Source organism: Antennarius striatus, chromosome 23, assembly GCF_040054535.1.
Source record: "Antennarius striatus isolate MH-2024 chromosome 23, ASM4005453v1, whole genome shotgun sequence".
NCBI classification, from domain to species: Eukaryota; Metazoa; Chordata; class Actinopteri; order Lophiiformes; family Antennariidae; genus Antennarius; species Antennarius striatus.
The window spans coordinates 6,585,576-6,599,310 of NC_090798.1; the positions used below are offsets into that span (position 1 = coordinate 6,585,576).

General features: G+C 38.3%; 1 protein-coding gene across 4 annotated transcripts in view; it reads left to right on the top strand.

The window, feature by feature from the left end:
- Positions 1-13,735, top strand: part of sorcs2 (sortilin-related VPS10 domain containing receptor 2) — a 267,219-nt gene extending 253,484 nt beyond the window's left edge. The window contains exons 15-28 of one of the 4 annotated variants that reach the window (XM_068308719.1): positions 4,273-4,393; positions 4,500-4,633; positions 4,988-5,107; positions 5,497-5,668; positions 5,761-5,947; positions 6,397-6,530; positions 6,652-6,775; positions 7,751-7,863; positions 8,531-8,653; positions 8,937-9,036; positions 9,151-9,198; positions 9,606-9,708; positions 10,866-11,071; positions 12,388-13,735. In XM_068308719.1, coding sequence (XP_068164820.1) covers positions 4,273-4,393; positions 4,500-4,633; positions 4,988-5,107; positions 5,497-5,668; positions 5,761-5,947; positions 6,397-6,530; positions 6,652-6,775; positions 7,751-7,863; positions 8,531-8,653; positions 8,937-9,036; positions 9,151-9,198; positions 9,606-9,708; positions 10,866-11,071; positions 12,388-12,452 — 1,750 coding nt within the window. In that variant the 3' untranslated portion in view covers positions 12,453-13,735. The remainder of the gene's footprint in view (positions 1-4,272; positions 4,394-4,499; positions 4,634-4,987; positions 5,108-5,496; positions 5,669-5,760; positions 5,948-6,396; positions 6,531-6,651; positions 6,776-7,750; positions 7,864-8,530; positions 8,654-8,936; positions 9,037-9,150; positions 9,199-9,605; positions 9,709-10,865; positions 11,072-12,387) is intronic. The other 3 variants (XM_068308720.1, XM_068308721.1, XM_068308722.1) reach the window with 3 other exon arrangements.

The following is a 13,735-nucleotide window of genomic DNA, read 5'->3' on the forward strand; positions in this document are numbered from 1 at the left end:
GTACAGGGGCTGCAGGTGAGCTTGCGGCTGCCTCCAGCATTTGTCAATGGGGAAGTGTTACTGCTTAGTCACAGATCAACTGTTTATCATGGGAAGTAATGCAGTCCAGTCAAAACTGCAAATTCAATCTATTGAGCAAAACAAACTAATACTTAGTAGAAGGTCAAACAAATAGTTGACCTAAAATAAAAAGTGTTGTGTAAGTAATAGATTTTTCAGTTCATGACAGTGTTGAGCTACTTGAGTCCACAATATGCATGTTTAAGCTTATTTTGCATAAGTCTGGACACTTTGAAATCTGTCCTTCCATTTAAGTGTAGGTGTTAATTGAAATAAACCGAGCAGAGGAAGCTCTGTGGAAGGATGAATTACCACATTGATCTCCAACATGTCCTATAGCGTAACCTGTTTGTCCTTCCTGAACACTTCCTGCAGTCTGTTTGGTTCTAATGAGTTGTCTACCGCAGTCAAACAGAACAGATCTTCCTGGTTGTTCTGTCCCACCACAGCAATTCCCCCCTGCGCTGTTAAAACACGGCACCCAATTTCATGGTGCTAACAGCAGCTATCCGCTCCTGATTATCTGCAAAGCCGTTCTCACCTCCAAAGTGTTTGCTTATGTCGGAGAGTGTGAGGTGGCCTCTACATGACCTGTGCCCCGCCACATCTCACTGTTCTGCACACTGAAGATTTGTTTCCATGATTCCAGTCTTTTTATGCAAAACATATTTGAGTCTCACTTTGTGTGTGTGTATATATATATATATATATATATATATATATATATATATATATATATATAATGTATACTTATTTATATGAATTAAAATTTAAATGATGTTAAAACTAAACAAAAGATTTAGATAGTCCAAAAAATTATTTCAAATCTAAAATATCAGAAGCCAACTTAAGAAATCTTGCAGACTTTTGTAATGACCGGAGGATGGATCTCTAAACAGAAGTTTATGAATCTCAAAACAGACGTTTTCCTCTGAGTCTTCATCAAGTCTTAGTTGTTTTTTAATTATTATTATTATGGGTTTAGAGAACATCACAAGGATCCTCAATTCAAGTCTTGTAGTTGAGCATCAGCTGTCTTGACTGCTGCAGGCCTGTCAATAGAAATGAGAAAGAGGAAAAACCTGAACCTCAAAGTATATTAATCCACATATACTTCAGACAGAATTTCATCTTTCAGGGCCCAAATGGAGAATGAATGATGGTATTTACAGGTCATTCCTTCATTGATTGTTGGATTTAGAGCTTATTCTTAATACTGTTTGTTTGCTGCTGTAAATGCGAATGAGTACAGCTAAGGCTGATGATACCAATAAACACAACAGAGACTGACTTAAAACTGCTGCTGTATAGAAGACAACCCTGTACAGCACATAATAAGAAAGACAGAATGAGCTCAGTAGTGACTGAGGGCTGATGACAGCAAAGTTTGAAGAAGATTTTTGGTGTGTGAGCGTCTTTTATAGGGCTAATTAGGATTTAGTTGAATCTTACATAACTTCTAGTGATGCACAAACATCAAGCCTGACAGTTGTTTGACATGCTGACTATTGGCAAACAGTGTCAGCACCTACTGATTCAAACTGTTAATGCAGGCTTCAAGACTTCATATCAGTCTGCTTCCCTCTTTTTTTCCCCACCAAATCTCTCCATCAGTGGGTAGACCGGAGTGAGTCACATCATCTCTGGCCCAGAGATAAGGCCCGGCTTCCAGCTGTAATCCGCTGAGAAGGGCAAAGTGATGGCCACACACATACACACAGGCAGGCAGTCCCACATTAGGATCTACTTGAACACTCACCGCCATGTGTCTGACACACAGACACACGCATATACATTGCCCATCTGGCTCTGGTAAGATAGGGTTGGCAGCCAAGGAGGGGTGTCGACGACAGCTCATGTCTGACAGATTAGACAGGGTGAGCTGAGTTTCGATTTTTGACGACGCAGTCCACCATCCCATAATGAAGTCTTTGAGCAGTGACTTAGCGCCAAGGACAGGTGGGGGGAGCACAGATTGTCCACCACTCATACTGATGACAGCTGGTCAAATATGAGACGCTGGACAGACTCTAGATGAGCTAATACTGCATATGCTGCTCCATGAGAATATAATGGAAGTTAATTGCGCCATAGTGACAAACCATTTTCACTTCTCTGCACCACGTACTGTAACAAGCACACCCATAAAAACACTGCTCTACTCAATGGACGCCATGCTTCTAATTCCTAACTCTCATAAAAATTACATCTAAACACATTTCCGTTGTTTTCTTCTTGTCGGCTCTGCATTTTAATGAGAGGAACAAATCACACTCTGGATGAATGTGTTCGTTTGTGTTGCTTGTCCACTAGATTTTATGGCTCTGCAGTGGCTATTCAAGACTAGAAAAATGTTCAATTTATTCTCTTGGTGGTTGGAATTATTGTAGAAACAAAAGACAAGAGTATTTTAGTGCGCTCAAGCACTAAGTAATTATAATATTGTATGGAAGCTCGTGGACAGAGATGTGGAGGGTTATAAAGGTCTCTTTTCCCGCTTACTGCTGCTGCTATCCAACCATGTAGATTTAATTAATTATATACATCTATATCCTTGAAATGAATACCTCTGTAATTTCTGCTACAAAAATACAGCAAAGTTGAACTGAACTGAAGCTGAGAAAACGTGTGCCTCAAACTTTCAACATTTTGAAACACAAACATCAGCATGAAGACCGAGCATCAGCAACTGCAACACTACTCTAAAATGCTATCTATAATCTATGTGCAATTTTCAATTGGATCAATCATAAATAATCCCCAGCATCTCAGTAAATCTGCGATCTATGATGATGAAATGTTGCGAATCTGCACAGTGTCTCTCGTCCGTTATTGAGTGCCTCATTACAGTCAGTAAGGAACTGTTTCATAGGTGAGTTGTGTTGATTTTTTTGAAGTTACAGTGTTACAAACTCGGCAAACAAAATGAAACTTTTATTTTGGCATAAAAAATCTCAGAAAGCAAAACCAGAACTTTCTGCTTTGAGTACCATGGCTACTAGAATGGCTTAAGTGGAATATATCAAACTTTTTAGCTGCAATGAACAGCCTCTTAAAAATACAACTTGAAAGAGACAACATATAAAATACATAGTTTTGATACAGATACTAAAGGTTGAGCTGAGAGCTGTTGCAGAATAACAACAATAGAGACAATAGCAATGCCAACAAGCTACTGACTTAACTTCAGAAGATTTCTCTGACATGCACATGGCAAAGGTAACGGAGTTCTAACATGGTAAAGGGGGTGACACTGCTTGTCTTTTGCTGTAGAACAGCAGCGTCTAGTGGCGAGGAGGGAGAACTGTCGCTCTGAAAAAGAAGTAAAGCTTTCAAGGCTTTCCCACTAATGTTGCTGTTTGAACCTCGGTGTTGTACTGGTCCACTTGAAAAGCACTCAGACAATAAAAATATAATGAAAGGTGTCTGAGCTTTCAGTGACTGCTTCATATCAGAGACCATGACTTCTATGTCAGAAGAAGTCAGCTCTGGATTGCACTCATGCAAAGGTATTTAAAAAGAAGTGTTCAAAATGAGAACTAAATGAGCGAATGATTCTGAACCTGGAATTTAAGTTTAATACATTTTTCTGTATTTAAAATTCAAATTAAAGATTATAAATCCACTGATGCCATTCAATAACTAGGTCCCTTGTGGATTGATTAAATATAAGCATCTTGAGTATCCATGTTTTTGTTTCTGTTCAGTTCAATCAGTCTGGGATAAATACAAGTAAATAGTCAATACGCAGTTGAGATTGAACACATTAACTCATCTAAAAATACCATTTTTGTTTTTTTAATGCTAATTTAAGTTAACAGAAGTAGATTATAGCTTCTAATTTAACTACTACATACAGTATGTGGTTCCACTTTCTCATAAATTCTATACAAGTAATTGATCAGTCGTCCCAATGTCAAATCATTAAATGTTATCCACTTGGGGTTAATTTGCTGTTTGGTGTGACATCATATACTTTGCGTAATTATTCCATGGTAAATGTAAGTTATTTTTCTATGCTCAATTCATCACATTGAATCATTTCTTTTTCATGATAACATGTTGTAATGTGAATTTAGATATCATAACCTTTCTTTATGTGTGACAGGTTTTGAAAAAAGATTCAATAGGTGGCACACAGCTGTATGTCCACACTTGAAGGAATACCTTATTAAATTATATATTAACCTAACGTCTGTGGTCTGTGTTCAGTGTGTTTGGCCACATTAGCTACAGGTCAGACTGGGAACTGGTCAAAGTGGACTTCCGACAGTCTTTCCCTCAGCAGTGTTCTGAATCTGACTACGACACCTGGCAGCTCACAGACCTTCAGGTACCACACACACAGACTCACACACACACATATGTATATATATATATATATTTCTATCTTGTTTGTACTATGAATTGAAATATCTTTTCTCTACGGTTGCCCTCAGGGAGCGAAGTGCATCATGGGCCAGGAACGAAGTTTTAGGAAAAGAAAGGACACAGCATTCTGTATCAAAGGGAAAAGCTTCACCTCAGCTCTCACCACCAAACCCTGTCAATGCACAGAGAAAGACTTCAACTGGTAAACACAGGCTCATCAAAAACATAATATGTAGCAAAATACATATGTAAATAATCGCCGCGAACGACATGTATGAAATTAACAATTGAGCAAATGTAATATGGATTATTTTATTATGAATACCATATAATTTTTAGGATTTAAATACAGTATATTCCTTAGGACGGATTGATTGATTTGCCAGTGCTGATTAAAACAAGACTCATTAAAAACATCACCAAATTTAGTGCTCTAGTTTTAAACTTTCACATCAGTACGTTTACTTATCCATCATTTGTCTGTATGTGTGTGTGTGTGTGTGTGTGTGTGTGTGTGTGTGTGTGTGTGTGTGTCTGTGTGTGTGTGTCTGTGTAGTGATTATGGTTTTGAACGATCTCACACGGAGGAAAAACGCTGTTTCGCTGACTTCTGGCATGATCCAGATTTGCCTCCTGAAGACTGCCATCTAGGACAAACCTACGAGTCTAGCACTGGGTCTGTAGATGTCCACAATCACATCTTCAATTGTTTTGGAGCACACACATATCAATAGTCTGTATTGATCTATAGATCAGTGTCTGATGAAGCTTTTGCATTCCATCTTTCAGCCAAGTCAAACCATGCTCCTCTGATTTGCGGCTGTCCAACAAATACAAACCTCTTCCCAAAAGTTCATTTTAATGCCTTTAGTGGATTTAATATGTTAGTTATAATGTTGTGAAGTTGCAGGTGTAGATGTTTCCCCTGAATATACCAATGTCCTCTGTTGTCCTGCTCAGACTTTCAACAGATATGGGGTTGATGTTGTTTTTATTTCTTGATATTTTAAACTAATCCCTCACCTCCACAGTCTTATACCTGAATCATCTTGTGGTGTCTCTCAGCTACAGGAAGGTGGTATCTAACATGTGTGAAGGGGGAATAAACAAGCAACAGAGCACCAAACAGCACAACTGCCCTCTGCTGCGCCCTCAAGGACTGCAGGTGGGCATCAAAGGGCAGATGCTGGCCGTGGCCCCTGGTGATGACATCACATTTATTGTCCACCAGGAGCAGGTAGGACAAAGTTTTTTTCCAGGTCCCCTTTTTTTTTCTCCTTTCTTCCATTTGATGTGAACATTCTTACAATCCTGGTTCATTTCCAACAGGGCGACACCAGTAGCACCAAATACCAGGTGGACCTCGGGGATGGGGTTCGGGCTATTTACCAGAACTTGACCGTGACGGATGAGCCCATTCAGCATCGCTATGGAAACCCAGGCATTTACAAGGTCACAGTGAAGGCGGAGAACATGGCGGGGCATGACGAGGCCACCATGTACATCCAGGTCACAGGTCTGTCTCTCAGAAAATACTTTTATATGGTTACCAGATAACTGTGTAGAATATTTTATTTTGAAAGGAATTGATTTTTCACTGTAAAGTTAGTTCAAAGCGGTTTTTGAGATACAGTTTGCTCAAATCAGCTCAAGTCCTAGTCTGAGTTTTGTATGAAAAACTGATTCTCATCACCTAGACGCCACATTTCATTAACTCCTCATCAAGTGGAAGATGAAAACAGTGACATTTTTTTCTGTGTTGATTCTCATCTCCGATAACAAAGAAAAGATGCGTAAAATTGAAGAGCTTATTTCTGTGTGCTGGTTTCTAGTGTGAAACTCACTCGGCTGTCACGTCTTTATTTGGTCTGTCAGTCAAGTTTATGAAAAAAAGATTCACTCTTGAACTAAATAGTGCATCACTCAAATCCTTGTTCATGTTTTAACAATAAAGTTGTCTTACAGCCCCTCTGCAGGAAGTGCACCTGGAAATGGTTCCCATTGCTGGGAGAAACCATGAGGTCAATCTTACCGCCATAATCCTTCCCACTGAGGCCAATTTGACTGTCTTCTATTGGTGGATAGGTGACAATTTGCTGGTAAAGAACACATTAAAGACTTATAACATATCATTGATTCACATTAAAATATTTTAAATGTTGGTGTTTTAAACAATCAGATTTCTCTTTCATTATAACCTGTGGTGAATTTGTCCTGCAGCCTACACTGAGTCTGCAGAACAGCCTTCTGACTCGGTTTCTAGAGAACGGAGAGGTTTCAGTCACCGTCCAGGCTTCTAATGGCCGATCTATGGTGCAGGACACCAGGACAGTCCGAGTTTATGGTAAACACGTTTTTCTGTGTTGGATCAGTGCAGCAGCAGATAGCAACTGATTATATGAATGAAAGTTTTTTTTTTTACCTCAATCACACAATGTGGTCCAACATATTACTAATACACTAAATAAAACATTTTGTTTACTTTTCGTTTGTTCCATTGATGCTAAAGAAAAGTGTAATGCATGTCTAATGATGTAAAAAATGTAAAAAATATCTCATATTTCATATACAGTATACGTATATGATATATATATATATATATATATATTTCATATACAGTATATATGAAATATATATATATCATATACAGTATATATGATATATATATATATATATATATATATATATATATATATATATATATATATATATATATATATATATATATATAAAGAGAGAGAGAGAGATGTATATAATTTTAGTGAGGAGAGCAAAAAACACATTTACAAATACAGTACATCAGCTATTGATCAGATCCTTATTCAATACGTGCAGCTATGTAAGTTTTATTTTGTTCTTTTATTCATAAGCTCAATGGTCAGCAATAGTGTGGAATTTGTGAAATACAGTTTTGTAAACATCTGTATATTATTTAATACTCATTAACACCCCACATATTTAGTGACACTGACAAGCTACTTCCATCTGTTACTGCTAACAATACCATTCTCCATATGGTTTACCATTTTGGCAGCCACCAGTCCACATCTGTCACCTTGTATCTGCATACTTTTTTTATAGTGTTGCTACATCTGCTGCTTATTCCTTATTCCAAAGTGGAAAATCAAAGCTGCTTTTAATGATTTGTTATTCAATTTTGGACTGTGGTGATTCCGCAATGAACTCGTATATTGTCTGGGGTGTACCCCACCTTTTGCCTGTAGCCAGCTGAGATAGACTCCAGCAGACCTGTGACCTACACAGTGGACAGACGGGCTGTGAAGATTTTTAATGATCACTCTGCTCTCTCTGATCCTAGATAACTTCCAGGTCATCCCCTTGAGCTTTAGTGCAAACTTGGACCGATTCAACCCAAACATCCCAGAGTGGAGAGAAGACATCGGCCAAGTGGTCAGCAAAATACTCGCGAAGGTAGGATTTTAAAATAACATGATTGGAAACACCACAAGCACGAATGAAAATGGATAATAATTAATGATTTGAAAATCAGGGCTAGGCTTGGAATGCTATTAGCTTTGCAAATATTTATTCATAAACCAAAGTATTGAGCTCATAATGGAAACACAAAGTAATCACCTAACAAATAATACGAAGAGGGAGAAAAAATAAATTGACTAAATGTCATGGTAATCTAACTACACTACAGAGAGATTTGCACTGTAATCCAGAGCTGCCCTGCTAGAATGGATACAGAAAATTAGAGAAAGTTCAAAAATGTTAAAAAGTAAAATGTAAAAGCAGTGCAGATTCAATATGCAGTTTGCCACTTAATAAAGGTGGCATAGGTGCAAGTTGTCTTTTAAATTCACATTGAGGACACAGAGCAACATTAGCATCATATTTTATGAATATAAATGTTTTTTGTTATAATTATACTGGTTTTCACATTCTGCTCACCAAATGCGGATACTGTATGATGGGTTTGTCTGAGCTGTTCCAGCCATTAAATAAAAAGACTGATAACAATAACAGAAACAAAAATCTGAAAGAGGCTAAAAAACGCTCTGGATTTCAGTGAAAGCGGATTTGGATTCTAGCACCTTTCAGATCGGTCTGACTTTTAGCCGTTTCCCCTCAGATCACGGGCGTCCCACAGGAATCCCTGGTGACAGTGGTGAAGCCGGGCCTCCCCACCACAGCTGACCTGTACGTTCTCCCACTGGACAGCAAACCAGCGAAGAAGAGCGTGTTTGTTGATAAGGTGCACGCTCACTCACTTCTTTTGTTTTAAAATGCTGAGACATTCCGAGACAAAAGAGCCCATGTTGCTATTTTACCTAGAAAGTGTTGCTGTTGGAAGCAATTTAACATTGAAGATGAATTTAAAATAAGCTGAGAAATGTCCATCTTGTGAATTCTGAAAATCAAAAAAAAAAAAAAAATTGCACAGACAGCTGTCAGAATTTTTATTTCCAAACTGACACTTAAGTAGATTGTTTACATGTTTCTCTAAATATTTCCTTGAATATTCTTTTACCCCTCAGCGTATCCCAGCCATCTTACAGGCCTTTAATGACAACAACGTCAGCTTTGTAGTGCGAGGAGGTCTAAAAGTGCTAGTGATGCTAGCTGACCCAAATGCAGGTACAGTCTCTTCTTATATGCATCACTTTCCTAGTTGTTTTCCTTTATTATACATTTTTAAAAAAAAAACTTTTATTAGTAATGATATTTGCATGTCATTGATTTATTTCCAAGGGCAAGGTCTAATTGCTAATGACTCAACAGCTGCAACAACAGAGACTGGTGCGTTCATGAACCACAAACCTGCAGCTTTCTGTTTGGGTGCATTTAATCCCAGTGCCTTTTCATTCCCTGGCTTCCTAACCAATGCCTAACCAAATCCCGTCCAGTTTAAATTCTTGTGCGGTGTTTTCATCCACCTGATTACCCTTTACTGGACTTATATGTTCTTGTTTTCTATGAAGAGGATCTTCTTCTAGAAGATCTTTAATTTTATGGGGTGTTTTAAACTTCTGTCCTCCTGTTCTCTCCATTCATCCCCTAGTTTTTGATGAGATCCTCCTCTTCCTCACTGCACTCTCTGGATTCGCCTCTAACAACAAATTCTAAAGTCAAAATAATGTTTTGATTGTGCAAACAGGAGTTTTCATTGTTGATTTTTTTTTAATTTTTCTATGTTGTCATCCCAGGGTACCATGGAGCTGCTGGAGGTCCAGGTGTTTGGGCCCTAGCTGTCATTTTCTTAATCAGCATCATCGCCACAGGTTCCTTCATCCTTTACAAATTCAAAAGGTGAGCAGCATCAGAAAGATTCTGTGAATGAAAACAGATTGTGGAAAAAAAAAACATGTAATATTTCATACCTACAGTATTTTCTGCACTATAAGACGCACTGGATTATAAGGCACACCTTCAATGAATGACACATTTAAGAAAAAGTTCACATATAAAGCGCATTGGATTGAGGTTACAGTTGAGAGTTAAGAACTCATCTGAGAACTCAATGAATGGCCTATTTTAAAGCTGTTTCCATATATAAGACGCACTGTCGCTTTTTGAGAAAATTAAAGACTTTTAGGTGCGCCTTATAGTGCGGAAAATACTGTACTTGATTTACTTTTAAGATCCTTGATTTCTTAGAGCACAAAACACATCAATCGTACTCAGAATTCTCTCCTGATTTTTTGAGAATCAATAATTTTCATGCAAGTTTTAAAGCTACCAGTGAGCTGACAGGAAACTGTTAAATGTTTATGAAAGCATCTGGAAGTTTATCAGTATTTAACATGACTAGAAATCTTGTGGAAATACAGTCGAGGTCTTCGATTTCACGTTGGACTGATTATAAGCACAAGTAGTGCTGTGACAGTTAGTAATGAATATTCTGTGTGATATTTTTCCTGCTCAGTGCAGAAGTAGGGAGGAAGTTAACAAATACAGGTAGACAGGAGGTTCATTCAAATGAGGCCATTCAAAAAAACTTGTTTGGTCTTCGACGTGATCGCAATGATTCAACATGGTGCCAAGCCCATGAGAGAGTCTTTAAATCATAAAAAAATAAATGACATCAATAAAAGTAGGCTGTGAAGGGAATTAAAAGGGCTATACTGTAAAGCAATGAATCATTAAAACCACAATTTTAACAGAGTAAAAGAGTAAACAGTAAATTATATAAAAGTTGCCCAACCCTACAACAGGATCATCTTTATGCACTTCCTATCATCTGACTTGAAAGGGGTGATTAAGTTTCCAGCCCTGGTGGCTCGCATGAAACCAGAGGTGTTGATTTGTGATTTGTTAGTCTGTGTAACTGCATGCTTTCTTTTCACATCAATGATGCACCAGCAGCACCTCCCTGTGTCCGAAACTAACACATCCACTAAAAAGTCACTAAAGTAAAATCATGGAGTGAAAACTTATGGCCCAATCTTACAAAACAACACCCACAGTCCTTGGCTTAGGACTGAGGATGCCTATCCCCCACTGTTTTTCAGGAAGCTTCCAGGCAACCGTAACGTCTACGCCCAGATGCACAACGAGAAAGAGCAGGAAATGACCAGCCCTGTGAATCACAGCGAGGACACCCAGCACATTATTCAGGGCGAGGAGTTCATCGACGATGACCTGGACTCGCAGACTCTAGGTAACGCAGGAGGTAGCCCCGCCTTCCGTTCCCTTATAAGGACTACCACTAACCACTGCTACTAAAACCCAAGCTACTAACACCAGCAGCTAACAAACATCAAGGTACTGCAGGATTTCTCTTTTTTCAAACATATCACCAGTTTTACTCAGATGCTTTAGGCTTTTTTATTTAATTAGCTACTAAATTTGATTCATGTATTTATTTACTTAGAATGGTCTTGAGACACTTTATTGTCATTACAGTCAAATCATGCCATAGTCATATCTGCCACAGTGCTATGAACAATCGTGCTTTGGAATGAAACTTAGTTATTACCTCCTAAAACGCTGAATCATTAGTATCAAAAATCAAACATGTATTATGATTTGTAATTAAAATGTGCTTGTTATGCATCTACATACAGCCAGCAGGAAATAGTCACACCAGGTTCCTTCCAGTTGTCACCAGATGTGTTCATGACATGATATGATATAATGTGATATGATATGATATGATATGATATGATTTGTTACATGACATGACATCAGATTACATCACATGATACAAAACTTGACATAGCATGACCTAACCTGGCTTTGTGATGTGACGTCACCTCTGTGATACATGATATATGATAGATGATACATGATATAAAACAATATATTTGATCAGCTAAGATAAGATATTTTGGTAAAACAAAACTTTTTTAATGTAGAAAGTTGAGAACTGAAAATTACTATTTAATCATTGTATCGCTACATCACAGAATATGTAGGAAATGTAAAAGCGTGAATAAAAATGATATTAATTCTGTATGGATGGAAAGCTGAGATAAAGATCAAAGGCACCCAGAGGAGTTTTCGAACAGTTGCTCAAGTTCCACTTTGAATAAATGTTAGATGAGTGTGTCCTTGCCTTGATTGATAGTGCAGTGCTGTCAATCATCAGCAACACATCTAATAGAGGATTGATCATTCTGGTAAATCAGGCAAACCCTTTTTCAATGTCTCACATGTGACAATTGCTGCTTTTATACGCAGTGAGTTTGTCTAGATGGTTTAAGGCCACTTGTTGAATCTACAAAAAAAAAAAAAGAACCCAATATGTTTGGTTTATCTTTTCTCTTTCATGTGAGATTTAATCTGAAAATAATTAGTAGGAATATTTTGTTCTGAGAGGATAATGGAAGCATGAAGATCACAAATACGAGTGATCCATATAAAATACAAGTAGCAGAAAACTCCACCAGGTCCCTCTGACACCAGTGAACCTCAGTGTCATCACTTCTGCTTCATTCTTTGAGCTTTGCTCATTTGTTTCTTCTACTTTTTCTCTTTTGTTGCTAGGCAACCATTCAGGTGTGGTCCTGAGTATCAACTCCAGAGAACTACACAGTTATCTGACCAGCTGATGGCTGCAATGGCATTGCTAATAAGCTAGCATTGCCTAGCTTAGCTGGGTAACGAGCACAGGGACTCCAGTCTGCCTTCCTCTCTCGCTCCCCTATTTGTCCTCTCTCCTCATCACTGGACACTCCATCTCCACTTCATGGCCTCCTCAATCCTTCAGCTGTAGATTGTGTTTGTTTTTCGTGTTTCTTTTTTGAGATGGATGGAGCAATGTTGACAGACCTCTTGGTCACCACCACCCTTTATACCCCAACTTATTCTATTCATACAGGGGAAAACACACACTCAGCTTCGTAATCCCCTTGTTCCTCCTCACTTCTCGCACCAGCCCTGGAGAACAGCACTGGCACTCTGTGAGGATGGAGGTCTTGATACTATGGACACTCATCTGTGACTTAAAAAAATACTGTGTGTATTCACCACTTGTAAGCATCTAGAATCAGCAAGAATGAGTCACTTCACTGGTTTCCACTAATATTCACTCTCAGAGAGGGTTTAATCGTATATTTGCTGAGCCACTAAAGGAAAAACAAGATGAGTAGATTTATTTCTGAGCAGAAAACATTAAGTGTATTCAGGTACCCCAACTGAAAATTTACATATTTAAGAATTACTAAACAACCTGTCCTCACAGGCAATAACATATTTCAATGTAGTGTATAATACGGTATGGTGACCTCTTGTGAAACTGCATAGGATCTACGTATGCATGCTAACACAAAAGAGCAGTGTTGCACTTTCTTAAAATTTTATTCCCAGCTAACTGGAGAGCCCATCTTCTTTGGACTGTACTGTATGTTCACACACATTTGTAAGTTTTCAAAACACCTTCATTTCCTTGTTGATGAGTCACACAGTTACAGGAGTTTTGTTCAAGGGTGTTTAAAACCAGCACCACCTTGGTAGGAGCTCATCGTCTGTCCCATGGTGCCTAAAAGAGCAGATACTCATCTGCTCAGTGAAACATGTCCATTCTATTTATTTATAATAACAGTATGCCCCTTCATCCTCTTCTTCCTCCAGCTTCCCACACTGTTTGGGTCAGAGGTTAAAGTGAACTCATTACCCCCGCATGGAGACAAAGGTCACCGTCACAAAGGGAGGGTGTAGTTGATATATTTTACTGTATCAGCCTATATTAGGCATAGCTTGCGGTGGAATCATGTCTCCTTCAAGGTTTGGTTTGTTGTATTGTAAATGTGTAAATATGAACAATGTCCAGTTTGTACATATTCCCTTTGACCTGTGTGTGTGTGTGTGTGTGTGTGTGTGTGTGTGTGTGTGT